General features: G+C 36.6%; 1 protein-coding gene across 15 annotated transcripts in view; it reads right to left on the bottom strand.

The window, feature by feature from the left end:
• LOC106791425 (tyrosine-protein phosphatase Lar) overlaps positions 1-26758 on the bottom strand; it is a 542243-nt gene that overhangs the window by 147229 nt on the left and 368256 nt on the right. For 14 of the 15 annotated variants that reach the window (XM_014757056.1, XM_014757048.1, XM_014757065.1 and 11 more), the window contains exons 4-6: positions 22626-22664; positions 5800-5931; positions 2595-2753 (exon numbers count right to left, since the gene is read on the bottom strand). In XM_014757056.1, the coding sequence (XP_014612542.1) occupies positions 2595-2753; positions 5800-5931; positions 22626-22664 (330 nt within the window). The remainder of the gene's footprint in view (positions 1-2594; positions 2754-5799; positions 5932-22625; positions 22665-26758) is intronic. The other variant, XM_014757131.1, reaches the window with a different exon arrangement.

Here is a 26758-nt window from a genome sequence, read left to right as displayed (position 1 = left end):
GAGAGAGAGAGAGAGAGAGAGAGAGAAAGAAAATCCCAGATAACGATCTCACACCTGAAACACGGCCACGGCATATTACCGCACCTGTGGGAATGCGTTCACCTGGTTGGCATCAGCTTTATAACAAATAAATTGAAATCGCGAGAGAGAATCGAATGAGTGTCCGTGATTTACGAGCTAAAACCGTACTGCTCGATGGAAAAATGCCATTGACACGAGATATTTCTCGATATCCTGGAGTGCGAAAAAGTATCAAAAAGTAAAAAGAAGAAACAAGTCAAAAAAAGAGAGAAAGAAAGAGAAGAAAATACGATGAGAGTAAGCTTGGCATTGGTAATGGAAAGAGAAGCGAGTTAAGAGAGTTGAAAAGGGTTGGGAGAGTAAAAGGGGAACATAAGGAGGGGGAAGAAAAAGGTAGGAAAAAATTGGAAAATCGACTAAACTAAAACAGGAACGATAGTTGATTGCCTTTCACGTTTATTTCTTCCTTCCTTCCTTCCTTCCTTTCTTCCATGCTGTGTTCCTTTTTTATTTTATTTTTTTTTTTCTATTTTATCAAATTTTTCCCACCCTCCCTCACTCCTTTTCCCTTTTACTTTCGACGTATTTTTTTTCTTCTTCTTCTACTTCTACTTTTTCTGTTTGCCTGGTATCGTTCTTTTTTCCCGTAGTATCGAAAAAAGAGAAAAAAAGAAAAAAGAAAAGAAGAAGGAGAAGAAGAAAATGGGAAAGACGAGAAACAACGGGGCAAAAATATCCCTCGAAGCGAAGTTGGAATCGAATTAAAAAGCTGCCCGAGCCAATTAAGGCATTTCGTAAAAGTTTAAGAGATTCTTTCCGCGAGAGAGGCCAAGCTTTTTCTCGATGCGCCTCGAGAGAAAGAAAGAGAAAGAGACAGACAGAGAGAGAGAGAGAGAGAGAGAAAGAGAGAGAGAGAGAGAGATGGCTTTTCCTTATTTCTCCTTCTCCATTAAGGGCCATTAAGCTGCTCGTTCTACCATATAAACAGAAAACGAGCAAAAGGAAAGGAAAGCTCGAAAGAAGAAACGAAGAGAGAAAGCGAGAGAGAGAGAGAGAGAGAGAGAGAGAGAGAGAGAGAAAAGAGAGTGAGAGAATGAAAAAGAGGAAGCATAAGAATTGCTTGAATGGAACAAGTTAAAAAGATTCCGAATATGAATCCTATTGTAATTTTCTAAATATTAACAACTACAAAAACACAATTCTAACGAAATTTTTCTTCTAGATTTTACATCCTCCATAACTTATATCAAATTTGAATCATTGATATAAATTTTTCCTTATTATTTTTTTTTTTTTTGTTTGATTCGAATGTTAATATAAGAATTTTGAATGAAAAGATTCAAGACTTTTCAACACGTCACGCGCACATATTTTTCAATTAATTTTTATTCTTATTGATTCGCGTGCGATTAATATTTTTAAACATTTTTTTTTAATAATATTAAGTAATAGAAAATTGTGTCAATATTTGTGACAGTTCGAGCAATAACAGCAGAAATTTTATTTCAGAGTTATCCAAAATTTTCTCGCGCGTTGCATACTAATAATTTATTAATAAATATTACAAGGTTTTTATGTATTAATCAGTGTAATAATAATTATTTAAATTAAATATGAATATTTGATTATAAATACTTAAGGAAAAATGTTACTAAATATTCATTCAGCGAATAGCTGTTCTATTATCCAATACAAAATTGTGTTGAGAAGAGAAAAAGACAAAGAGAGAGAGAGAGAGAGAAAGAAAGAGAGAGAGAGAGAGAAATAGCGTTTAAAGATGAGGCTTAAATCAGTAAACAGTTTTAAAGCTGTTATCCACATTGAGAATCCAGAGAGAACTCGGAAATTTCGGTTGAAGTCTTCACGTTTCCCTTTTGCCTCTTGCTGCTGAGCCCTCCTAAACTGGTGGCAGCTGTTCCGAAAGCCCTTTTCAAATATTAAACACCGGCTTCGCCCAACCCCTTCTTTCCTTTCCCTCTCACAATCCCTCTCTCTCTCTCTCTTTCTTTCTCTATCCACCTATCTATCTATCTATCTATCTATCTTTCTCTTTCTTTCTCTTTCTCTTTACACGCTTCCGCCTCTTGATAACGTTAATAGCCGTCAGATAATGTCATCCGGAGAAAATTGTATTAAACGAAGACGGAATGCAAATGAATAGAGTTACATTTAGGAATAAAGAGAAAGAAAATACATTCCATTCCCCCTGCCCACCCGGTGAGAAAACAAATTATCAAAATACACACACACACACGCAAATCTATTTATTACTTCATTAATAAACGAGAAAAGTAATCACCTCGTATTATTATATTTTCATCGAAATCTTGCAAATATTTGAATATAAATTAACGAATTACAAATAATTATATAATTAAGAAAAAAGATGAAAGAAGATACGATGTCTTAGAAACATTTACAAATACAAAAGCGAATTTATTAATATTATCGTTTAAGACTCATTACAAAAAAAAGTATACCCATTTGATTTCAATTGAAATGATCGTTAATGTATGAACATTTTGGATTTGTCTTTTCTTTAAATAAAGGTTTGAACAAAATAAATGACTTACCTTCGTAGACTGTGAGTAAGGCCTCGGCAGAAACCGCATCGCCAACTCCGTTTTCTGCAACGCATTCGTATGTTGTACTGTCTCGGCCTGCTCTGACAGGTTCGATCCGTAGCAAAGCTCCATGCTCGTAGTTTTGTACGAGGTATCGTGACTGGGATGCTGCGACAGTAGTAAAACGATCGTGAGTCAAGAAAATAAAGTATAGCGATAAGTAAGATGTTCTGTGTATATGCGTGCACGCGTTCGCGCACACGTATGTGTGTTTTTGTGTGTTTGTGTATGATAAACGAGTTACGTCGTGTCGTTAAAACATCTCTTACGGTTTTGCTCATACGAAAAAAAATAAAAAATACTTTACGAGACAACGAATGGGTGATACGAGTTGAGAAAAGAAAAGAAAAGAAAAGAAAATGACAAGAAGAAAAAAATATAAAATAAAAGTGAAAGTTAAAAGGAATAAGAGACAAAGGTTTAAGGAAGATATGAGAGAGTATAAAGAGAAGCGAAGAACACGAGTGTGTAGACCTTGCGAAATAAAATTAATGGGACGATGAGGATCGAGTTTAAACCGATCGACGGTGAACGATCTACAAGATTGCACGAGAAGGTTTCGAAGCAGTTACAAGCTATCATCTTCCTCCCACGAGATTAACGACCGAGCTGCCGCCGACTGCTTCGCTTGCCTGCATACGATAAGTGGATTGACAAATGCGATTTCACGTGATTATCCAGCCTTCGATGATCCTCATAGGATTAGTACGAAGGCAGTTACTCTGCAAGCAAACCAGGTAGAAAGAGAGAGAGAGAGAGAGAGAGAGGGATATAGAAACATGCTTGAATATTCTTGGCCAATCTCGTTAAATCCACAATCTCTTAGTTTTTGCTATAATAGACTTTACATGGATGTTAACGATCGATAATTCTATGCATAACATTCATCTTATCGATCTAGGTAAATATGGAATGTTAATGAGAAAGAAAAATTATATGAAAAATTATCGACTCGAAATTTTAGATACAAACAATATAATTGTTATTTGATATTTTAATTTAATATGTTTATTAATAGGATAGACTTGTGTCATAGATGTTATTAACGATCGATAATTCTACGCGTAAAATTCGTTTAATAGATACATCCATATATAATAATATAAATGTAAATCGAGAATAGAAGAAAAGGATGTAAAAATTAGTTACTTATAATTTATAAATAGATTATAATAAAGAAAATCAAATATCATTGTTTATCATTCAAATTCGACGTGTTCATTGATACGTTAACGATCGATCTATAATCCTATTTATAATATTCGCCTAATCCATAGATACAATTACGAAAAAAGAATAAAAGAATATTACAACTAATGATTTATATAATTCAAAAATTTCAACTTAACCGAAAATCGTTATTTACCATCGTAAATAAAACATATTTGTTTATTCAAATACGTGTCACGAATAAACGTATATAATCCTAATACACAATATATATTAACAGATAAAATTAATATATAAAATAACATCGAATCCCTTCAAAAAAAAAAAAAAAAAAAAAAAAGAAAGTATCCATTTTCGTTTCTATTTTTCTCTCTCTTTTTCTCTTTCGAATATATAACATCACAATAATCAATCGTCTTCGAGATTATTAAAACTAACTTGAGAACAGAAGAGAAGAGAAGTGAATGTTGCATATACATATATATGTATGTATGTATATTGTATATATTTCGTATAACCGATAGTCTGTTCGTTCTAGAGAAACTCTTGTACGTGCTTGACATCTATGTAGTGTTTAATGTGTTCAATGTGTACCGGTTGGCACAGCGGCGAGCCAAAGTACCGGTAACTCGAAACGATACAGATAAATCAATATTTGAGCGTATCCGTAGTACCTACTCCTGAGACTCCTGAAAATAATGAACCAAAACTGGAACTTCAAGGGAACTCGTACTTCTACCAAAGAGAGAATGGGAGAGAAAGAAAAATGAGATATATATATATATATATATATATATATGCACATACTCTTTCGTTAGGATCGATTTGTATTGTTTAGAGTCCCACGAGCAACTGATTCGTATCTATTGTTTACTTCGATACAGAGTAGTACCAAGGTTTAAGCTAATGTTTACATTTAGATTCGTATATAAATATAAGACTACTTAAATAGTGTATTACACACACGTACGTTCGTATATTATACTTAAATATACATATGTATTTATGTATATGTGTGTAGATGTGTGTAAGAAATATTATTAAGTGATTATATCCTGTATCGAAACAAGATACGTACTATAATGCTTACTATGTGCAATAAAATTCGTATATGTAATGTTCGTAATTTGTTGAATATCCATAAAAGAAAGAAAGAAAGGAATGAGAAATAATTAAAAAAAATGACGATAGAAAATTAGTTAGAATTAATTGTGGGATTGTCTTAAAAATATTCGGAAACAACACCACCTGTCACGTATTACCTACATCCTGTAGTTCGAAATTTCGGTCTGCAAGAGCGAGCAAGCAACTGCGAAATCTAATTCGAAAGGGACACCGTGTGGCTCTTGTGAAATAAAGAGACAGAGAAAGAGAGAGAGAGAGAGAGAGAAAGAGAAGGGATGGGAGAGGAGTAATTGCTGGTTTGTTCGTGAAATATTCTCCTATCTGTCGTGAATTAGTCACTAAGAAGAAAGAGAGCAAGAGAGAAAGAAAGATCAATGCTTGATCAAATTCCAAAAGATAGGATTGAATATAAAAGAACAGAAAACACGCGAGAAGATATTTAAAATTCCTTAATTTCTAGAGAGATTGTGAGTAAAAATTTCATTGAAATCATCTTTCTATTACTTTTCGGTTGTCCATTCGGTCGTTCGAAGCTTCTTCGAGAAGATTTTATTAAAAAGTTTCATTTCCAATGGCAAATTTGTAGCAACGCTTCTTTGATCCAAGTAAAAAAGAAGATCATAAAGAGAAAGAGAGATGGGTTGGGAGGTGGGGGGCTGGGGACTAGGGATAGAGAGGAAAAGGGGGAGTGGGTAGTTGTGAAGCAGCGAGTGGTCCGATGGTTGCTCGAAAGAACCACTTTCGAACGAAAGTTACGAAGAATGGGCAGCAAAAAGCCTCCTCCACCCCACCCCACCCCGACACTCCCCAGTCCAGCCAAAAAAGGCTAAAGTAAAGTAAGGAAGAAGAGTAAACTTACCTGTAATTCTTTTGCCATTTTTTCTCCAGTGTATTGTCGGGGGTGGTGCTCCTTGGGCCGTGCAATAGAAACTTGCAATTCCACCTGCCTTAACTTGCTGCGATTGAGGTCTCACCAGGATCATCGGTGGATCTATAAACAGAGAATAAACAAAAAACAAAACCATCGATTAGTAACGACATTTTCAATCGAAAAGATGATAAGAATATTATCGATTAAAATAACTATTTTCATCTTATTATACGCGATATAATAACGTATAAGTATAATAAGTATAAGAAGTATATAATAATAACGTATAGTAAAACGAACTTATTATACGTTATAATATGAGAAAAGAGACGGTAAGATACGATGATTTACGTAAGTGTGCGCCGTAAATAAAATCAGATAACAATCATTACAAACCTAACAAATTTCATCTTCTTATCTTTATAGAGAAGAAAAAAAAACTAACTCTCTCGACTAATATTAACCGATTCTTCGTTTAAACATTTTTTATTAAATTTAACTCAATTTTGTTAACATTTCAATATATATATATACTATATAACCCGCAATAGGATAAATAAAATAAACGAATTAAAAGAGTGAATATACAAAAAGAAAAAAAAAAAAAAAAAAAAAAAAAAAAAGGAATATATCGGTATTTGTATATCTATGGCGTGTGTATATACATATATCTTTTATAAACTTGCCCGCGCCAAAAAAAAGGAAGAGAAAAAACAAAGAAGAGAAAAAAAAAAAGAAAAAATAAAAAATAAAAAAGAAAAAACAAAAGGGGTATAAAAAAAAATCCTTTCAACCACAGCGACGATAGGTAGGAGTCAGAAAATTGGCTCTCGGTGTACACGCATGTAGGTATCGCGATTGACACGCTAATCGATGAAACGAGACGGCTTCAAAAATCGATCCTCGAATCGTTTGGAAGGACGAAGGCAGACAGACGATTTTATCGACGCCGGACATAGCCTGGCCCGGACGCGCGATGGCTACTCACGGTTGGCCCACCTCTTTCTCTCTCTTTCTCTTTCTCTTTCTCTTTCTACCTCACGGTGAGCGAAATTAGTCGGATTTAGTGCGGCGGAAAGTCCAAACTACCTTGCCACGCTTTTACCCACGAATAAAGAGACGGCCGCGGCAAGATGGATGAACGCGACGCCATCCTTTGTCAGGACTACGTGGTTTCTATCTCCCACCATAACCCCCCCTCGCTCCCCTCCCCTCTTACCAGTCACGAAACTACCAAGAAATAAAGATAGAGAGAGAAAGAGATACGGTTGGTTTCAATCTATATATATATATATGCTTGTTCGTTTGTTTGTACGTATTTATGTATGTGAGCGTGTGTAAGATAGAGAGAGAGAGAAGCAGGTAAAAAGGAAACAACAAAGAGAGTAAAAAAGCATCGAGAGAAAAAAGGGGTAGGTTTGTGGGGTTTGATAGGGTGGAAGGATAAAGAGAGGAAAGATATTGTATCTAGAGCGAGACTAGCAAGCAAAGTACTAAATTGGTCTCGAAAGTTGTGTCGGGTGAGGTACCGAAATCGATGGCGCGCCGTTTATGAACACTTTTCCGCATAGTGGCCGCTTAAATGAATATTCGTGAAGCATCCACACACCACGAATGAAGAGAAAAGCAAGCGCTTGTTGCCTCAGTTTGTTCGATGTGTGTATGCGCTTTTTATCTCATCACTTTATTGTCGAATACTCGACTTTCTCTCTCTCTCTCTCTCTCTCTCGTTCTTTCTGTTTCTCTCTTTATCTCCATTTCGTTTCACAATGGAACACCGCGAAAGGATTTTATTGTTTGGCTCCCGCTCAGGATAATGGATGATAATAAAACGTGATTCCCAGAGCGAAGTGCCGAAAGAACAGTTTTATATCAACGATTCTCGCGCTTCGAATTCACTCTAACGTCAAATTCTATGTAATAAAGATTCTCTCTTTTTCCTATTTTCCCCAAAGTTCTTTCTTTCTTTCTTTCTTCTTCTTCTTCTTCTTCTTCTTCTTCTATGTTTCACGTTCGCGTGGAAAATAGATCGACTTGGGTATCATTAAAAATACCTTCGAGACACCATAAAGCGTTTCGGTGGGGTTGTCCTTCACCTATCGTATGAATCGTCTGCTTTTCGAACAAATAAAATTCTATTTTATGGGTCCTCTTCTTCTCTCTCTCTCTCTATTCTTGTTTAAATTCGATTTAATAAAAAAAAAACAAGAAAAAGAAGAAGAAGAAGATAATTCTCGAACGATCCATCGTATCATTTAGGATACTTTTAGTTCTCTCTCTCTTTCTCTCTTTCTGTCTGTTTTTGTTGCACGTGAACGTGAAAAATAGATCGACTAGATTTCATTGAAAATACCTTCGAGACGCCATAAAGCGTCTCCGGGGTTGTTGCCTTATTAACGTAAGAATCGTCTGCTTTTCGAACAAATAAAATCTGTTCTATAGTATTCTTGTTTCTTATTTTCTCCTTGAATTCGATTAGAAAAAGAAAAAAAAAAAGAAGAAGAAAGGATAATTCTCGGATTAACCGTCTAATTCGAGATAATTTTAAATAGATGATCTTTCGAAATTTATTGTTATTGGAGAGATAAATTTGACAATCGGAAAATTAATTATCTTTTGACAAAGGATATCTATGTTTTAATTCAAAGTTTCCGCTGATAGATTTCGAAGAACATAAATATTTCTATTATGTATAAGGAAAGAGTAAGAGAAAGAGAGAGACAGAAAGAGAGAGAGAGAGAGAGAGAGAGAGAGAGAGAGAGAGAGAGAGAGAGAGAGAGAGAGCGAACTGTACGTCGATAATTCGTGAAAATGTAACAATATTATCGAACAGAAAATTCAATAACTATATCCGTTTGGATCTATGGATCATTTACGTTAGATCATACGTTACGTGATTTATGAAATACGTTCGTTACACGAACCCATGGATTGTGAGAATCGATGAATTACATTTTCGAAATAAGCTAAATATTATTCATATCCATTCAGACAACGTTTATAATTTTTGATTGAATCGTGTTCGATGGAAAATTATATACTTCGCAATAGAAAAAAAGAGAAAGAGAGAGAGAGAGAGAGGGAGAGAGAGAGAGAGAGAGAGAGAAAGAGAGAGAGAGAGAGAGAGAAAATGTGCATTGTGCGTTCGAACAAATTGTTGCCATTCGTTCGCAACAAGTCCATTAGTCGATTACATTTATTCTACACGTTCGTTTCCCTTAAAAGCTCGGATATAGAGAAATATAGTCAATGATCAGGAAATTTATTGAATCGGATGTGCTAAAATAAAGAAAGAAAGAAAAAAATAAAAAAAAAATAAAAAAGAAGAGAACAAAAAAATTTCTATCAATGATGTTATTTATTAACAGATAAATTAAAGCTATTAGATTTAACGAAGAAAAAATCTTCTCTCTCTCTCTCTCTCTCTCTCTCATATTCGATTCTTCACAATTCCATCAATCCTCGTGAATTTTTGACAAGGCTACGAAAAGATATGACGATTGTTTCGAAATGAAATTGAACGAACGAATAAACGAAGATGTGGGATGTGGGGGAGGGGGATGAGATGAGTCTCTAAAGCTAATTGACTTTTTAGTACAACGAAATGAATTATTTTCACGTTCGATATTTAGAATTGGGCGGTATAACAGCATTTAACTTACGTGGGTAGAAGTATATAGGGGTTTTTAAAAAAAATATATTAAGTTTGTCTTCTATTATGAAAGTAGCTAGAGTAGCAATGGCTGGTAAAAGGTGAGAGGAACGATAAAACTCATTTTCGAAAATTTCGAGGTGGTGTAATGGCGTGAGCTCGTTCGTTCGTTGGTTGGTTGGTTGGTTCGTTGGTTGGTTGCACGGCCTCGATCGAGCCATTTCGTTCTAAATAGCTTCGAAGACTCTTTCGACATTACGGAGAATCCTTTATGGAGTAAGACCACGCTAGCATGAGCTACAGAAGAGAGAACACGAGAGTGAACGAGTAAGAGAGAGAGAGAGAGAGAGAGAGAGAGATCGAGGTCAAGCTATGCTCGTTAAAATGTTGCTATATCGTTGAAAGAACAGGGTCACGGTATGTTCCCAAAGCGTAACAATTTTCCGATCGTCTACTCTCCCACAAGATCCTTTTATCAGAGGTTGTACGATAATAGAAAGTATTGAAGAGTATTATTATTATATACGTATCATCATCGTTAAATAAAAAGTGAAGTAGGATGATTCTTTTTCTTTCTTTCTTTCTTTCTTTATTTCTTTATTTCTTTCTGACGAACTTCTTTTTCGCAAAGACAAACGAAACGGGGAAAATGAAAAAAAAAAAAAAGAAAATAAATAAATGTAAATATTCCTTTTGGAAAGTAATAATAATAATATATAATAATAATATTATTAATATTATTAATAATATTCTCAGCTATTGAAGCAAGAGATATATAAAGAAGAACAGGATGAAAGCGGTAATAGGATCTACAATCCCTTGTTGATCTACGAGTCTCGAATAATAAAACGAGAACGAGTGGAATACAAATGGAATCGAATGGTAGAGGAAACGTGAAACGCCGAATTAAATCAGGGAATTACATTCCGAATGATAATTCCGCTCATTAAAAGTCGCCTTGATACATAGATATGTATCCATTATGTATGGATACCAAATTTGTTTTTGATGGTATCGGTATAGTTTCGTTTATTGAAATTAATTGTTAACGATTTGAAAATAATCGTTTTAAGATACACGTTGTGTGTTTGTGTTTGATATTGCGTTAAAGGTTAGAGTGGAATGAGGATTGGGGATAGGTAGGTAGGTAGGTTATTGGATAGAAAAAGATACAATGGTACGAGGTGTTGGTAAGAAGGGGGAAAAAGAACGAATGGAAAAAGGAAAAAAGTCAAAGTCTTTGAAAAAGGTAACGCACGTGCCGGTGTTGCTTTAGGCAGAGACGCTGAAAAAAAAAAAAAACAGAAAAAAAGAATGAGAAAGAAAGAAAGAAAGAAAGAGAGAGAGAGAAAGAGAGGGAGAGAGAATGAACGAGAACGAATAGGAAAAGTGCTGGTAAAAGGACAACTCGGAGAGTGTACACAAAGATTAAACGCCAAGGAAAATTAGATTGCGAAACGCGAGGCATGCCGTCGCTTGCATTCCGTAAAATGAATGTCCCACCATTTTCAGACGTATTCTTCAGACGAACGGTTGAAATATACGAGAAAGTAAAAGGGGTGGAACCACGGACGATAGCTCGACAAACGTATATAATGTTAATAGAACTTATTATAATAAAATTTCATAAAATATGTAAAACACGTATATGGAATTATAATGATACATTTTAATTATGCAAAGAATCTAATAAAATTTACAAGTATGATATAATTGATAAGAAAATTATATATATATATTTAAAATAGAAAGAAGGAGAGAGAGAGAGAATCATAGATATTTATTATATTAATAATGCAAAAAAAAAATGATCAATAATAATTAAAAATAAGAAGATCATAAAACATATATATATATATATCGATCTTAAACAAAAGTTAAGCAGGGAAAACTGTGTGTGAAAGAGAGAGGAAGAGTAATATTTCATTTCATACTTGAATTTCCTGCCATAAGCTTTGGATTTCGTGTAAACTCGTTTTCCCGTGAAAAAAAAGAAGAAAGAAAGAAAGAAAAAAAAATTCTTTAGCTCGGTAAGAAAAAGTTTAACGAAGTCGAAGAACGGCGGACGCGGACTGGGCGTTTTTAGTATAAAGAGTTGTGATGGTGGTGGTGGTGGTGGTGATGGTAGTTGCGTATTACCAAGTATACTTTACGTCGTATAACGCGGGTGGGCGCGCGCGCCGCGCGTCGTAATTGAAAAAGTAGCCGATAACGGAGCAATCTGCATGCGATTTAAATAAAATTACGCGACTTTGAACCACCGACGGCATTTGGTCGAAACGTTATTCCGCGTTATCGGATCCATTAGAGATAGCTACGATATACCTCTACCCCGAACGTATAATAGTAGAAGGGGAGAATTTTCCCCTAAACCCGGATAGAACAAAAATATTAAACAAAATAAATATAATAATACGTTGAGAAAAAAGGAGAGAGAGAGAGAGAGAGAAAAAAAAACAAAGAGGGTACGAAAGGAATATGCGAAAGAATGACAGACGGGAAGACAGACAAGCGGACGGACAGATGGTTGGTTGGTTGGTTGGATGGATGGATGGATAGGCGGTAGACAAGCAGATAGGCAGAGATAACGAAAGAAGAGAGACAGATAGATATAGCTGGTCAAACGGATGGACGTAAATATAAACGAAGATGGAGATAACGAGATAATAAAATGAGAGAAATAGGGAAAGAGATATAACAGAGAGAGAGAGAGAGAGAGAGAGAGAGAGAGAGAGAGAGAGAGAGAGAGTGGTTAAGAGATTGGGTAAAAGTAAGACGCAACTTTTGTTTCGGCCCGGCCTATAAAACTTTTGACCTACCTTTCGGCGTGCACTTACAACACGAGTAACATGGCCGATTGCGAAACGAGAACTAGCCGCAAGCTGTTACGCGAACACGTTATTAGCCAAAAACGCGAAACAATTATACANGATAACGAGATAATAAAATGAGAGAAATAGGGAAAGAGATATAACAGAGAGAGAGAGAGAGAGAGAGAGAGAGAGAATTGTTGGTTGGTTAAGAAGCATCGAGAAAATCGATATCGAACGACCGATTAATTAGCGAGAAAGTGCGTAAACGCGGAAAGTACAACACGAGTAACATGGCCGATTGCGAAACGAGAACTAGCCGCAAGCTGTTACGCGAACACGTTATTAGCCAAAAACGCGAAACAATTATACAATAACGCGTTATCGCCCAGTTTGAATATGTCATCGCGAGGAAACGTGCGTTCGTCCCATACGTAGAAAAGGGTAAAGCTGCATCATAGGGGCGGGCGGGCGGAATGAAACGAAGGAGGGAACAGAAACGATTGCCCGTGCCCTCCCCATACTCCCTACCCCTTCCCTTCCCCCCACCCCGTTCACCTCTGACCGCTCTCTATCCGAGTTGCTCTACCGGGCACGTGTCACGGACGTAGTGTACGAGGGTGCGTAAATGTGGACGCCCGGTCTCGTTTATGGAAACGAAACGGATGGTAATTACGAATCGAGGGGTAGTCATTTTGAATAGCCACCCTACTCTCCCCCGACCCCTCTCATCCCCCTCACTATCTCTCTTTCTCTTTCTCTACTCTACTCTGCGCTGTACCGTGCTGTGCTGTTCTATGCTATGCTATGCTATGCTATGCTGTGCTGTGCTGTGCTATACTGTACTATACTCTACTACCGCTGAATTTGAAAGAGGAACCCCCGATTCTCGCGTCTCTCGTACCTACGAATTTTCGACGTTTCGAGGATCCGGTCGATATGCTCCCGGCGTGGCGTGGCGTGCCGTGGCGCTGCAATTTCCGATGCAGCTGCAACTGCAGCTGCAGCTTGTGACCGTCGACTATACCTCTCTTTCGTTCTATCTCTCTCTCTCTCTCTCTCTCTCTGTTGGTCGTTCATCGATTGTAAACGCGCAATGGTCTAACGATGATTTTCGACCTAACGGAAAAGTAGGATGCAACCTGTGTACGCGAGCGCGCACGTGCGCATGTATTATGTGTTTGTGTTTGTGTATGTGTGTGTGAACGAACGCGAATGTACATTCCGAGAACACAGTTCTGCTTTATCATAAATAATTACACGAACCTTATCAACATTTTTGTGTATCGAAATGCATGCAACATCCACCACCACTATCATCAACCGGTACACACTGATTTCACCATTCCGTCATGCTCTTCGTTCTTTCGTTTGGTTCGTTCGTTCGTTCGTTCAAAGAACGGCAAATATTAATTTAATTTAAATGGGATTCTGTGTCCTCTTTCGTGCCTCGTCCGTTTCTCTGTCGATCGGGTTGTAAGCAGGGAAGAGTAAAAGAAATAAAAGGGAATCGCTCGGTTACCTATCTCACAAAATTTCAATTGGAATTCTTTTCAAAAGAGAGAGAGAGAGAGTGAGAGAGAGAGAGAGAGAGAAATTATGAAAAAATATTGATACTCAAACGATTTTCTTTTCTCAAATCCAATTTTATTATTTCTATGGATTTTAATTTTGTTACGTTTTCTTTTTTTTCTTTTTTGCCTTCTTCGAGATATTTTTTTGTTTCTTTTTTCTTGTTATTTATTAATTAATAATATATTCCGTGATTATATGATAGATACGCGTAAGCATATAGAATAACCTACATACAATAATTTCGAGATAGATGAGAATATTATTTAATACACCGACATATATATATATTATATATATGGAATATTATCGTTTTGCGGCGAGTTGTCGTACGAACGAACGGCCGAACATCATTATTAGCGATTATTATTTAAACGGATTTCCTGGTTCATTAGATACTCTCGTATAAACGCGCATCGATTTACTTACTCGCCAATTCGACTTCGGTCTCTCTTGATATCGGATCGAAAAGCTATTAAAACAACGAGTCGTATGGATTAATTACGATTTCCTGAACGAGAGCTTGCGTCAATGATCGATCCATGTATAGAGATAAGCTCGGGAAATATACATATCTCAATAGAATTGCATAAATATATATATATATATATATACACACGCACATACATAGATCCAAATAGATAAGAAAACAAAAATCGATTGATCGATTGATTGATCGTTCAATAGAACATATTTAAATATCTCGAAGAAAAATCTGTAATACTTCAAAATGATCGTATAGGAAAAAGAATGGATGGATAGGAATGGGTTGGAGGGTGCGTGTAATTCGATTAATGAAAAAGATGTCGAAATATTTGATTAATTCGGTCTAGAAGGAAGCTAACCTTTGTACCGACAACAAATCGATAATGTCATAATGGAAAAATGACTAGCGTAGGAAGCTTAACTCGAACGGTCGCGTTAATCGAGTTTTACCACTCTGCCGACAGTCCATTGCATCCCGCACACAGTTCGTACCTAGTGCGCGTGTACGAGGAAATAATTCGATAAATAAAATTCAGACGCGGACAATAATTCGTTTGGGCGCGTCTACCCTTAATTGAAAGCTCCAGATACGTTTATGTTATTTTATACATATATATGCGTATGTGTATTTACTCGAACAACGTATATACCACGTTTTGCATATACAGTGTTCACCTACTCCAAGCACCTATCTGCCATCTTTCTTTTTTTCTCTTGTATTTTTATTAACGAAACGCAACGAACTACGACGACTACAACTACGACTACGGCTACGACTACGACGACAACGTCGGCAAAATTTCAATTTATTCTCCTTTGGAATTAAAGCGTCCATTACACCGTAACTTCATCTCTACCGCCTCGAGCTCCGCTTTACCGCCACTCATTTTCCCCCAACTTCTTCCTTCCCTCTTCTATCCGTTACTTCTCAAACCCTTTCCGCACTCTCTCCAAGCGTACTTTTCCTCGTCGTCACCTCGGTTGCTCTTTCTTCTGCGATAAAGTTAAAACCCACCACTACGGTACCGTACCGTACGGTACGGCACGGCACGGCACAGTTGCTGGTATGGTAGGAGGAACTGCAACGATTCTGCAACAGCAGGCAGGCCTTGCTTGCTCACCCCACTGAAAAGCGACTCGATTCGTACCCCAACACTATCTACTCCTATACTACTATTACTACTACTTAAAGTACCACGTCTACGTGTTAAAGAGAGAGAGAAAGAGTCGCGATTTGTCTCTTCTCAGGATTATCCCACGCTTTTCTACTTTTCTTTAATGAGATAAACAACGATAGTCAACGCGTTTAAAGAGATAGAGAAAAAAAGTCACTTTACTCGACATCTTTTTCATTCCATTTTACGTTTCTTATTCCACGTTTCTCATTAACTTTATGCTTTGTCCCTCTCGACCGGTTTGAGAATCGTTTTGCAATAATAAAAACAAATCCGCGTATCCTTGAATTTTGTAAAAATTAATAAGAACAACAAATAATTTATCGAAACGCAGATAATTTGTATATATGTTTATTTCGAAAAATTCATTTTTCTTTTATTATCCCCTATACAAATGAATGATTAAAAACGAACTAACTAATGAACGTAACGAACGTACGTACGTACGTACGAACTAACGAACGGATCAAATAAACCAAACTGAAGGGAAAAATTGAAACGAAGAAACAAACAACGCGAAGATCAAATGCTACAAGTAGATCGATCGAAGCCTAATTCTTTGAAATAAAATTATACTCGTATTAACCTCCCACCCCCTTCCTTCCCCGCTCCTAGGGAAATAGGTATTACGATGATTAATCCACGTTTCCATGCTCACCAAGCTCAACCTAAATTTTGCGGGCGTCGTCGAATCGATGTTGAACTCGGACCGTTTTCGAAGCCACCGCCACCGCCACCCACTGCCACCCACCGCCACCCACAGCCGCCGCGTGCATGCACCACGCGAACTCGAACAACCAACGAACGTTTCGGGATAATAATAATCACGAAAGCATTGCGCGTCGCACGCGTGCCGCGTCTTCGGATAATTCTGTTCACCTATTATGCTGCTGCTGCAGCTGACTTCTCAACCCCCTTTTTGATAACACAAATACATAAGCTAGTGTTCTCTATCTATCTCTCTCTCTCTCTCTCTCTTTGTATATAAACGAGAGAGAATGTAGAGGAACATTGCGATCATCGAGTTCTGGCATGCTTTACGTGTAGCACTCATAGCTATGGATGGGACTCGTCGCTGATTTCGATGTCGTTTTCGCACGTGCCTCTTGGAAAGAGAAAGAGAGAGATAGAGATAGAAGATAGATATATAGATAGAACGTACGAGAGATAAAAAGAAAGAAAGAGAGAGAGAGATGGAAAGATACGAGAAGCAGCATCGTACGGAATAGTACGAGTAGGCTTTTGATACGTATGCAAAGCGATTGTGTTTAACCAACTTCTCGACTAGAATTTCCATTAGACTAGGACGACACGAGAATAAAGAGACATACCATACAGACAGACGTAGATAGACAGAGAAAGAATGAGAGAGGTAGAGAAAGAGATAAAAGAGAAAGAGGCTCGAGATTCGTGGCTTTCGTGAATGTTTTGGTGAGACTGAAATCGTCGAATGATTTCGAATCAACGCGTTTGGTAGCCCGGATAATTCAATTTGAATATGTATACCGTTCTGCGGCTGCCTGTAGATACGCGAGAACGAATACGAGGTTGCACACGTCAACGAGCGAGAGAGAAAGAGAGAGAGAGAGAGAGAGAGAGAGAGAATGAGAGAGTAGGGTTTCCTATAGTAGTTCGATCCTTGCAAACTATTTACACGCTTCAGTGACTGGTACCGAGTTCGATCCTTGGTTGAGAAGCGTTCCTTTGCACACGGAAAAGGATCATTATTTTTCACGGAATGCGATCGCATACGATTTTCAGATACGAGAGAATCAAAATCGAGATTGGTTATCGATTCTAACTATAAGTATTTGTTCCATTTAACGTACCAAACGTTATGGGGGAAAATATAATTAAGGTATGAAGATACGAGAGAAATTTTCTATATGCTTCGACAGAGAGAGAGAGAGAGAGAAAGAGAGAGAGAGAGAGAGGTAAAGAAAGAATTGAATAAGTGAAATAAGAGAGAAAAAGTGAAAATAATCTAGACTAAGGTAAGATAAAACTGAATACTTTATAAGGGATGCCTTTAGAGAATGGTAGGAAAAGTAGGAAGATAGGCAGACAGGAAAAGACAAAAAGAAATAGCGAGAATGAGAGGGAAAGAGAGAGAAGATTCACGTGAAAAGATAAAAGCAGCTACGGAGAAATAACGGTTGACAATACACCCTGTAAAACAAAGAGACGAAAGGTTGCAACTTAAAAAGGAACGCGAACGCGAGGAACGACGCGTCGCAATGTTTACACGAACATTTCTCGAAGTCTGACAAAGAAATAAGAACTCAATTCGAATCGCGTTTTTATAATCATTTGTTCGAAAAGAAAGAAAAAGAAAATAAAATAACAAAAATAAAACAAAAAAAAACAAATTAAAATAAAAGTAGACCAAAGAGTTGAAAGTTAAGAGACGGAGCAGGGGGGGGAGGGGGTGGTATCTAGACATTAAAAAAAAAAAGAAAAAAGAAAGAAAGAAAAGAAAAGAACAGTTCTTAAAAAAAGGGTCGAATTTACGGACATCGCGTATCACCTTGAATGCACAACCCGTGACGCTTTGCAAACGTTCGTTTCTTCTCCTTTTCATCGGCCTTCCTCTAACCTCTTTCTCCTCCTCCTCCTCCTCCTCCTCCTCCTACACCTCCACCTCCTTTTGCCATCCAGGAAGCTTTCAGGCGGCAACACGAGAAAGTTTCTTTACGAGCAACGCGACGCTGATGGTGTGGCACCGTGCGTTGAAAAGGGAAAGAACGAGCTTTCGAGCAAGCAAGCAAGCAAGCAAGCAAGCGAACGAACGAACGAACGAGACAGCAAGAGAGAAAGAAGGGATAGAGAGAGAGAGAGAGAGGGAGAGAGGGTGAAATTGCAGGGTCTGTGTCAACTCTCCCGTTACCACCCCCTCTTTAAGAGGGTCTCCACGGGGGTGTATAATGCCAAACGGGATGCGACCAAGAATGCCGGCGGGCCTGTACTAAATTTATGCAAATGTATGCCGGCAATATTCTAAATAAGTAGGTACCTTCTGCTACACCCCTTACCCTTACCCCCACCCTATCTCTTTCTCTCTTTCCCAACTCCCATCCCCGTTTTAGTCGTCGTCGTCGTCGTCGTCATCCAACAGTTCAAACCTCTTCTCAAAAGACCCGCCCCCGTTTTCCTCGAAGACGTTCGATGAAAACCATCCGAGCCAACTGGCATCATGAAAGCCAGAAGATTTCGTGGTTTGCGTCTGCTGTTGGTAGCTGTCTTACGTAATGGGGAAAGATATGCAATTTAAGCGAAATGAAGAAAAGAGGGAGTGAGGGAGGGGTGTGTGTGTGTGTGTTAAAGCTATAAGATATTATAATAATACATTCGATGTGGGAATTTCTAGACTCTTTTTTTATTACTTTCTACTAGCGAACGTACAATTAATGTTTCTTCCTCTCAACGTCGCGGACGCGTTTCTGCATGGTATCCACCACCATCAACACTACCACCATCACCCACAACCACCCTCTTGTATTCATTTCTTCTACCATCTCGATGCTTCCGCTTTTACGTCGATGAGACCGTCCGTTCCTCTCTCTCTTTCTCTCTCTCTCTCTCTCTCTCTCTCTCTCTCTCTGTCCTTAGCCACGATGTCGCTTAATAATACCACCACATGTATATAGAACATCGATAAGAAATATGGGGAAGAAGGGGAGAGGAGAACCCGAAGACCGGCCGTAACCAACCCTATGCGCTTCCTATTCTCGTTATTGGTGAACGCGCGCGAGGGACTATGTTTTTAGAGTTGCTTCCTATTGTTTGTACACTCGGGAAACTTGTTATATTCTAGAACGGGAAATAATGGAAATGCATACCGAACAACAACCTACGTTTACCTTACCGTCAAAAAGGGATCATGTTTCTATATAAACATAATATATTATAACAATAATAATAATTATTATTATTATTATTATAGTAAGAATAAATGCAGTTTGAAGTATGTAAATGATAAAATATTAATAATGTAAATATAACGCGATATTGTTATTAATTAAACACACCCCTTCACTTATTTCTTTACTCTAAATTTTTCCAAATAATTAAGGAAAAAAATAGAATTTTTAAATACCGTGCCGTCTATGGAAAAAAAAACATAAGTTCGATTATTAAGGTTTACGTATGTGGTTGTATATAATCGTAGTATTGTAATATTTGCAAAAACGAAAAAGAAACTTGAGTACAATTCAAATAATCTCAGAGTCACAATTTACGCATGACGTACTTCTTTCAATTACAATTTACTTAAACGATAATATTAATATTGCAAAGAAAAAAAAAGAAAAAAAAAACAAAAATAAATGGAAAAGTAAGAAAAGCGTTAGCATGTAGGAAAAGAAATCAACGAAATCATTGAAAAATTGTTCGCGTTATTGTATAGTTGCTTCGTTATCGAATTAAAAAAACTTCATTATCGGTCTTATTAAAGTGTACGCGTTAGTTACACGTAATATAAAATACGGACGAAGAATAAGCCGATTTAATATCAAACGGCGAATCGAATTGTTCTTAATTAAGAATCACGTTTCGATCGGGCATCGAAAAGGAAAAAAGTTCAAGGAAAAAAGAAAAGAAAAGTAAAGAAAAGAAGCGAAAACAAAAAAAGGGAAAAAAAGGGAGGAGGAGGAAGAATTAGAAGAAGAATTAAAAAAAGGATATGAAAAGAAGGGAAAAAAGAAAAAAAAAAAAAGGAAAAAACCGATATGCTAAACGAATAATAATGAAATAAAGGATGAACGATCATCAGGGTAAAAGAAAGTACTGTTCGAAAGGACAGATTAGAAAGATCCGCAGTAGTATGCACACGGTTAGCAAGCCTAATCAGCAGCTAACGTTTTAACGCGGTTAATTGCGCTTCAATTAACCGCTCGTTCGTTGGTTCGTTCATTCGTTCGTTGGTTGGTTCGTTGGTTCGTTCGTTCATTCGTTACTTGGCTCGTTCGTTCGTTCGTTCGATGGCGTACACACCTTTACCATTTTCCATCGTGCTTGCAACGCAACGAGAACTTTTGCGATCGTCGTCGTCGTCGTCGTCATCGTTCTCAACGTTATGCGTCGATCGCAATTAAGGGCTCGAACGTACTGTTCGTTACATTAAAGAGAAAGAGAAAGGGAATTCTGACAAAGTTGTATCGAAGATAATTGGCCAATTACAAATTCCGAAGCTCCCGCCGATATTATTAAAAGTCCAATAGCGAATTTTTCTTTTCTATTTTTGTTCTCTCTCCCCCCCCCCTAACTCCACTCCTCCTTTTTTATCGTCAAAGGCATCGAACTTTTAACGTAATGAAAAATAGTTACGAATTACAATAAAGTTACCGATTAAAATAAGTCCCGAGAATGGGGATTTTAATCGATTTAATACCAAAAGAAAGAAAGAAAGAAAGAAAGAAAAAAAAACAAGCAAATCGATTCCATTCGATAAATATTGTTCGGAAGTAATTTTTTAAAAGTTTCTTTAGGTTTTCTTTCAATGAAACGAATTCGTGCCATTGCTGGCGGGGGTCCATACATTTTGTAGAGAATTTCTCTTCTCTCTCCCCCCGTCCCTCACCACTCTTTCTCTCTCTTTCTGTAACTGAGAATAAATCATGAAATCAATCGAGATACATAACGGTTGTGGTGTCGTAAATAAAATGCGCCAGATATCGTTGAACGATGGTCGATGGGTGTGGTAGTGGTGTTAGTAGTGGTGGTGATGGTAGTAATGCTGGTGGTGGTCCGGTTTAAAGCCGCGACGCGGCTGTTCGACGACGACGACGACGATGGTAAAAGAGAGAGAGAGAAAGGGGAGGGGGAGGGTTGGAAAACAAATGACAGTGCATAAGCGCGAGGTAGAAACATTCGAAAGTTGCTCGACGCATGGACTACGACACGATGGCTCCCGCGCCAAATTTGAAATTCAAAGCATCCTGAAAAAGAAAGACATAAAAAGAGAGAGAGAGAGAGAGAGAGAGAGATGGTGATAAAAGTGGCGTGCACGCTCTACCTGTCCCCTTCTCTTTCTCTTTCTCTTTTTCTCCTGTGGTCGGACCTCTCGCGGTGTAAAAATACACATTAACGAATTTGAAATTTAGATAGGGCCGCTTGTCGCGGGTGAAATTGAGTGGAGACGCTCGAAAACAGGCCGATTCACGAAGCCAATTTTCATATACACCCTTATAACGAAAAACCACAAAAGAGAGAAATACGTGGCAGGTAATAATTATTATTCCACGGGTACGATATGCTTTAATAAACCGTCTCTTTTCTCTACTTTGATTTATGCTTATCTTCGATTTAATTATGCACAAACGTTATATTACGAAGACGAAGGTTGATATTAATTAAATTAACGCTTATTTATTTACTTTCATTCGGGTAAATAAAGATAACGCATAATGTACGTATTGTCATTTTCTTTTTCTCTTCTTTTTTATTATTATTATTTTTATTTATAAATTACGTCCGTTTAAATACGTAATCGAAAAGCTGATTGAACGTTTTAAAGCATTGAGAAACGCAACAAGTGCGTTTTATTGAAATAATAATATAAATGTGTAGATTTGTGTTTTTAAACGTTATAATAAGAGAATGAGAAAAGCGAGATAATAGAAAATCAAGCGCTCGAGAGAAAAAATTATTCAGTGAGATGAAAAGAGGAGATGGAAAGTTGGAAGGGTTAAAAAATCGGTGAGAAAAAAATTGGACGAAGAAAATATAAATGCCTTTAATGCGCGTTTTTTCTTATAAGAAAAATATATATAAAAGAATTAAAGAAAAACTAAATAAATGAAAAATGAAACAGAGAAAAGAAAAAATGTATAACGAAATAACACGCAAAGTTACGATAAAATGAATCCGGCGCGTGTAAATTTAACAGTTTAGAACGTCGACGACCTGCGACCTGCGCGTGGTTGGAAAACTACCGTTCTAAAACTAAAACTAGGTGTTTCTCCTAGTTGTATCGATTTACGTCTCGTTTATAAGAGACATAAATCGAGCGAATCGCGTAAAGGACTTTACACACACTTCCATATATTTACTCACACACATTCACACACACACACACGTATAGAGAAATGTTTCGGTCGACAACACAACATGCATACTTACTTGTCATGTATGTGATGTACTGTGAGTCGCTGATGTTTCCTGAAAGAAGGTCGTTCAGTCAAGTTGTTCGTGGTCACGGCAACACGCTATGGCATAAAGGGTCTCCTCCTTTGATTAATCCCTTTTTTTTTTATGTCTTTTTAACTTTTATTTTTTCTTCCCTTTCTCTCAATTCGAGAGATCAACCGATAATAGTAATCGTTCCACTTAAACTAATTCGATTCGAAACTTCGAATCGATCGATCGTTGTTGCGTTCATTATAATATTTCTTCTTTATCATTTCCCCCATCACAATTTTATTTTAATATCGTTAAACTTTCAACGACATTAATCTAATAATAATATGTGTACGCGCAAGAGATACTTTTTCAATCGTTATTGTATTTTAAGTAAAAACTTTGAGAAAAGTAATATTCGATATTAAGAGGTTAATGAATTTATTCGAAAGAGAAAAGTCTCATCTTTTTATTAGTTCACACATATATGAAATAATGGTATCTATTTGCGATAAAAAATATCCAAAATAAAACACTACATGCGATATGAATAGTCAAAAAAAAAGTAATATTGAATAAAATTGCACGGATTATACCAGACGACGGAAATAAATTCTAATAAAGGGATTATTTTTCCAACAATATTTCTCCATGAGTAAAAATATACATGAAGTGTAATAATTTATGCATATGTAGGTAGGATGGTTTGTTTGATCGACCAATTGGATCGTTCCAGAAACCTAAATATCTCAAGACTTCTCATAGCTCGTCGATATAAGCCACACGTGACTAGGAGGAATGGTTACAAATAAAATGGATTCGACAAATTTCTACAACAAAATTTTTGTTCTCTTTTTTAAAATTTCGAATCGTCCCATTGATGGAAGAAAAAAAAAATTGGGAAGATTGACGCGATAAAGGATGCTTTTAACACGGATTGAAAGAAGATGTATAAGGGGTTTGTATTATTCGATAATATTTTTCTCTTCTCGCATAGTGATGTTATATAAAATATTATATAATAAATATATTCACAAATCGTTCCTGCATTCTACGAAAGAAGAAGAAGAAACACTTTTTAGCCAATAATAAAACGACGTTATCGGTAAAAAGTATGCGTAGGTAAATGTTGTATAATAAAGAAAGACAGATAGAAAATATAAGAAAGTGAGTAAAACTTATTTCCCCTACTATCTCAATTATCTTTAGGTAAAAGGGGATAAGTAAGAAAGGGTTGACGCAAAACTCTTGGAAAAGAGGGGAAAAAGAGGGGAAAAGAGGAAGTAGATTCGCGAGCACCCGGTGCACCATGGGTAATAGTCTTCGCTCGAGTGCCATGAAACTTCTCGAAAAAGTGTGAAAGCTTGAGAAAACGACTAAACGTACGCGTGCGTGCTCACTTCCATCTTTTCTTCCTTCCTTTCTTCTTCTTCTTCTCTTTCTTTTCTTTTATTATATTTCTTCGTACTAAAAAGTATCACGACCTAAACGATCTTTCTCTCTGTTTTCAGACTAAACAATCATTATACTTTCCGTTACTCGACTTTGTTTTCATTCGATTTATGTAAGGAAATATATGAATTTTTGATAAAAGTACTCTCTCTCTTTCTCTCTTTTACTATTTTTAGTCTTTTCTTTCTTGCTTGCTTGCTTTTATCGAACATACACTTATCCAATATTTGAATATATTATATTTGAGAGAACTAGATTGCTGCAAATATTACTCATCTTTTTCAAACGAAACTTTAACAAGTTAGACGAACTAAAGTACACTATCATCAGATTTCAAAAATTCCTATCTACATATTCCATACAAGATTTAACTCTTTTAATTATTTTACTTTTTTTCCTTTTCTTTTCTTTTCATTTGCGGTTAAATGTATACGAATTAAACAGGAGAAGGAATCTCTCGATGAAAAGGACGAATTTAATCATAGGGGATCAACGAAGTTACCTGGTCATATGATCAAATAAATTAGGTGTCACGGTATCGTTTTCATAAATAATCCCTTGATAACTATATAACTCCCTTTTTGGTATATTAATTATAACAAGCTTTATATCTATGTATGATATTTCGTATATGTCTATGTGTATATATATAATATATAAGAGAAAGAGAGAGAGAGAGAGTCGTTAGTCGTAGAACACTTGCTTCGTTCCGTTTGCCAGAGACAATGGCGTATCGCGTTTCATCGGTGTACGTTGTCTCAATAGAGAGAGAGAATATTAATTTCGTGGATGGTGTGTATTCATTCTATCCCTATATATCTCTCTCTCTTTCTTGTAGTAGTGCAACATCGACGCGATGTGTCTTCGAGGGGTGGTGCTGGTGATGGTAGTGGTGGTGGTGGTGGTGGTAGCGGCCCGTAGATGTAAATTAACTTTGAGAAACAATCTTGCTGTTAACTCACCGTATAATAACGCGAGCGCATGGTATCGGTGTTCCTGCCCTATCTCACCCTTGCTACTTTGCTACTACCACCACCACCACCACCACCATCACCTCCCTCTACTCACTATCACCACCACCACTACCCCTATTCTACTACTCCCACTACTATTACATTTATTCTCTTCCTTTCTCTCTCTCTCTATGTCTATGTCTCTGTCTTTTTCTTATTCTGTCTTTCTCATTCTCTCAACTTACCCTCTCACAACATTGCTAGCACCAACTCTACAGGGATACCTTTCCACCTTCCATTATATACAATGGATACGTGAGACTTCCTTAACCGTACCGACGATTTCCCGTTACACCATTGAACGTATCTACCGAAACGATACGTTACGAGCTGCCTACGAGACCGAATAAGAGAATCGATCGAGCGCAAACACTCGATATCTATGTGCATATCGTATCTTATATTATACTCTCTCTTTCTCTCTCTCTCTCTCTCTCTCTCATACTGTATATACATCGACATCTCGATTTCGAACAGAATAATATCGATATTTCTTAATCCATCCATATTTTCTAATGGTTATTTTCATTTTGTTTTACATGATTTTCTCAAACATTCTACACTGTTTTATTTTATCTCTCTCTGACTTGTTATATTTATTTTTTTATTATTTGTGTAGAAAGAGAGATGATAAAGAATGTTTTACGTGTGGCATGTCGAACATAATGAAAGATCGATAATAATGTATTAACCATGTTACTTATTTCTCTCATAGAATTCCGTGACGTATTGCCAAGTTTACGAACGAATAGAATTATAAGTTGGAATAAAATGACACTCACAGGGGGGTCAGAACCTGACCTGCTGAATTTTACGATCTTACTACTACCAGTTTTTTAGTACCTTCGAGAGCTAACGGTTAAGATTATTTTTACGTTCACATGCGGTCACGTATTAATATCATTATAAATTCAATCTGTTTTCTTTATTATCTAAAAAGAGAAAAAAAAATATATATATAACTAAAACTGCTTGGTTTTCTCGATAAACAACAATTTTATTTTTTCAAATAAACGTTGCAGAAAAAAAATTATGTTTCCCCAATTTACTTTTCAATGTCTTAACGTTTAAAAGATCAGTAGTATAGGTGAGTTGATAGGTATACCAAACGAATTCGCGCAAATCTTTAATATAAGTTGAAATAAAATGCGCGTATAGTAATTAAAATCTCCGACAAGAGTAAAAAGGTTGGACTTTGTAGGGGGGGGGGGGGAAAAGAGCGCTCGTTTCTCGAATTAATGAGGCGAGAGCACGTCTCAAATATTCGCAGCGCAGGTATGAATGAATGGAAAAAAATGAAAAAGCAAAAAAAAAAAAAAAAGAAAGACAGAGAAACAAAAAATACAGAGATTAAAAACATTTCGCCGAGTGACGTAATCTGCTAGAGATATCAGAAAATAATAACTGACTTCAAACACTTTTTATTTCTTCTTCTTCTTCTTTTTTTTTCCTCTCTCTGTGATCCTATTTTTTTTTTTTTTGTACTCCCTCCCTTCCCTCTACGCTCATTTATAAGAGATAGTTTGGTATGTTACTTATCAGTAGGAATTAGAAAAATTGTTTGTGTGTTAGATAAAATTAAAAATTTGCAAAAAATAAAAAACAAGAAAAATTTCCAACGTTTATACTTTTTCCCCATATTACATTTGAATCCAATTAACGTGTCAATCT

The sequence above is a fragment of the Polistes canadensis genome, unplaced genomic scaffold (assembly GCF_001313835.1).
Source record: "Polistes canadensis isolate GaletaPanama2010 unplaced genomic scaffold, ASM131383v1 scaffold_8, whole genome shotgun sequence".
NCBI classification, from domain to species: Eukaryota; Metazoa; Arthropoda; class Insecta; order Hymenoptera; family Vespidae; genus Polistes; species Polistes canadensis.
The sequence above is the reverse complement of the archived record's forward strand: the minus strand, read 5'-3'. Positions and strand labels throughout refer to the sequence as shown.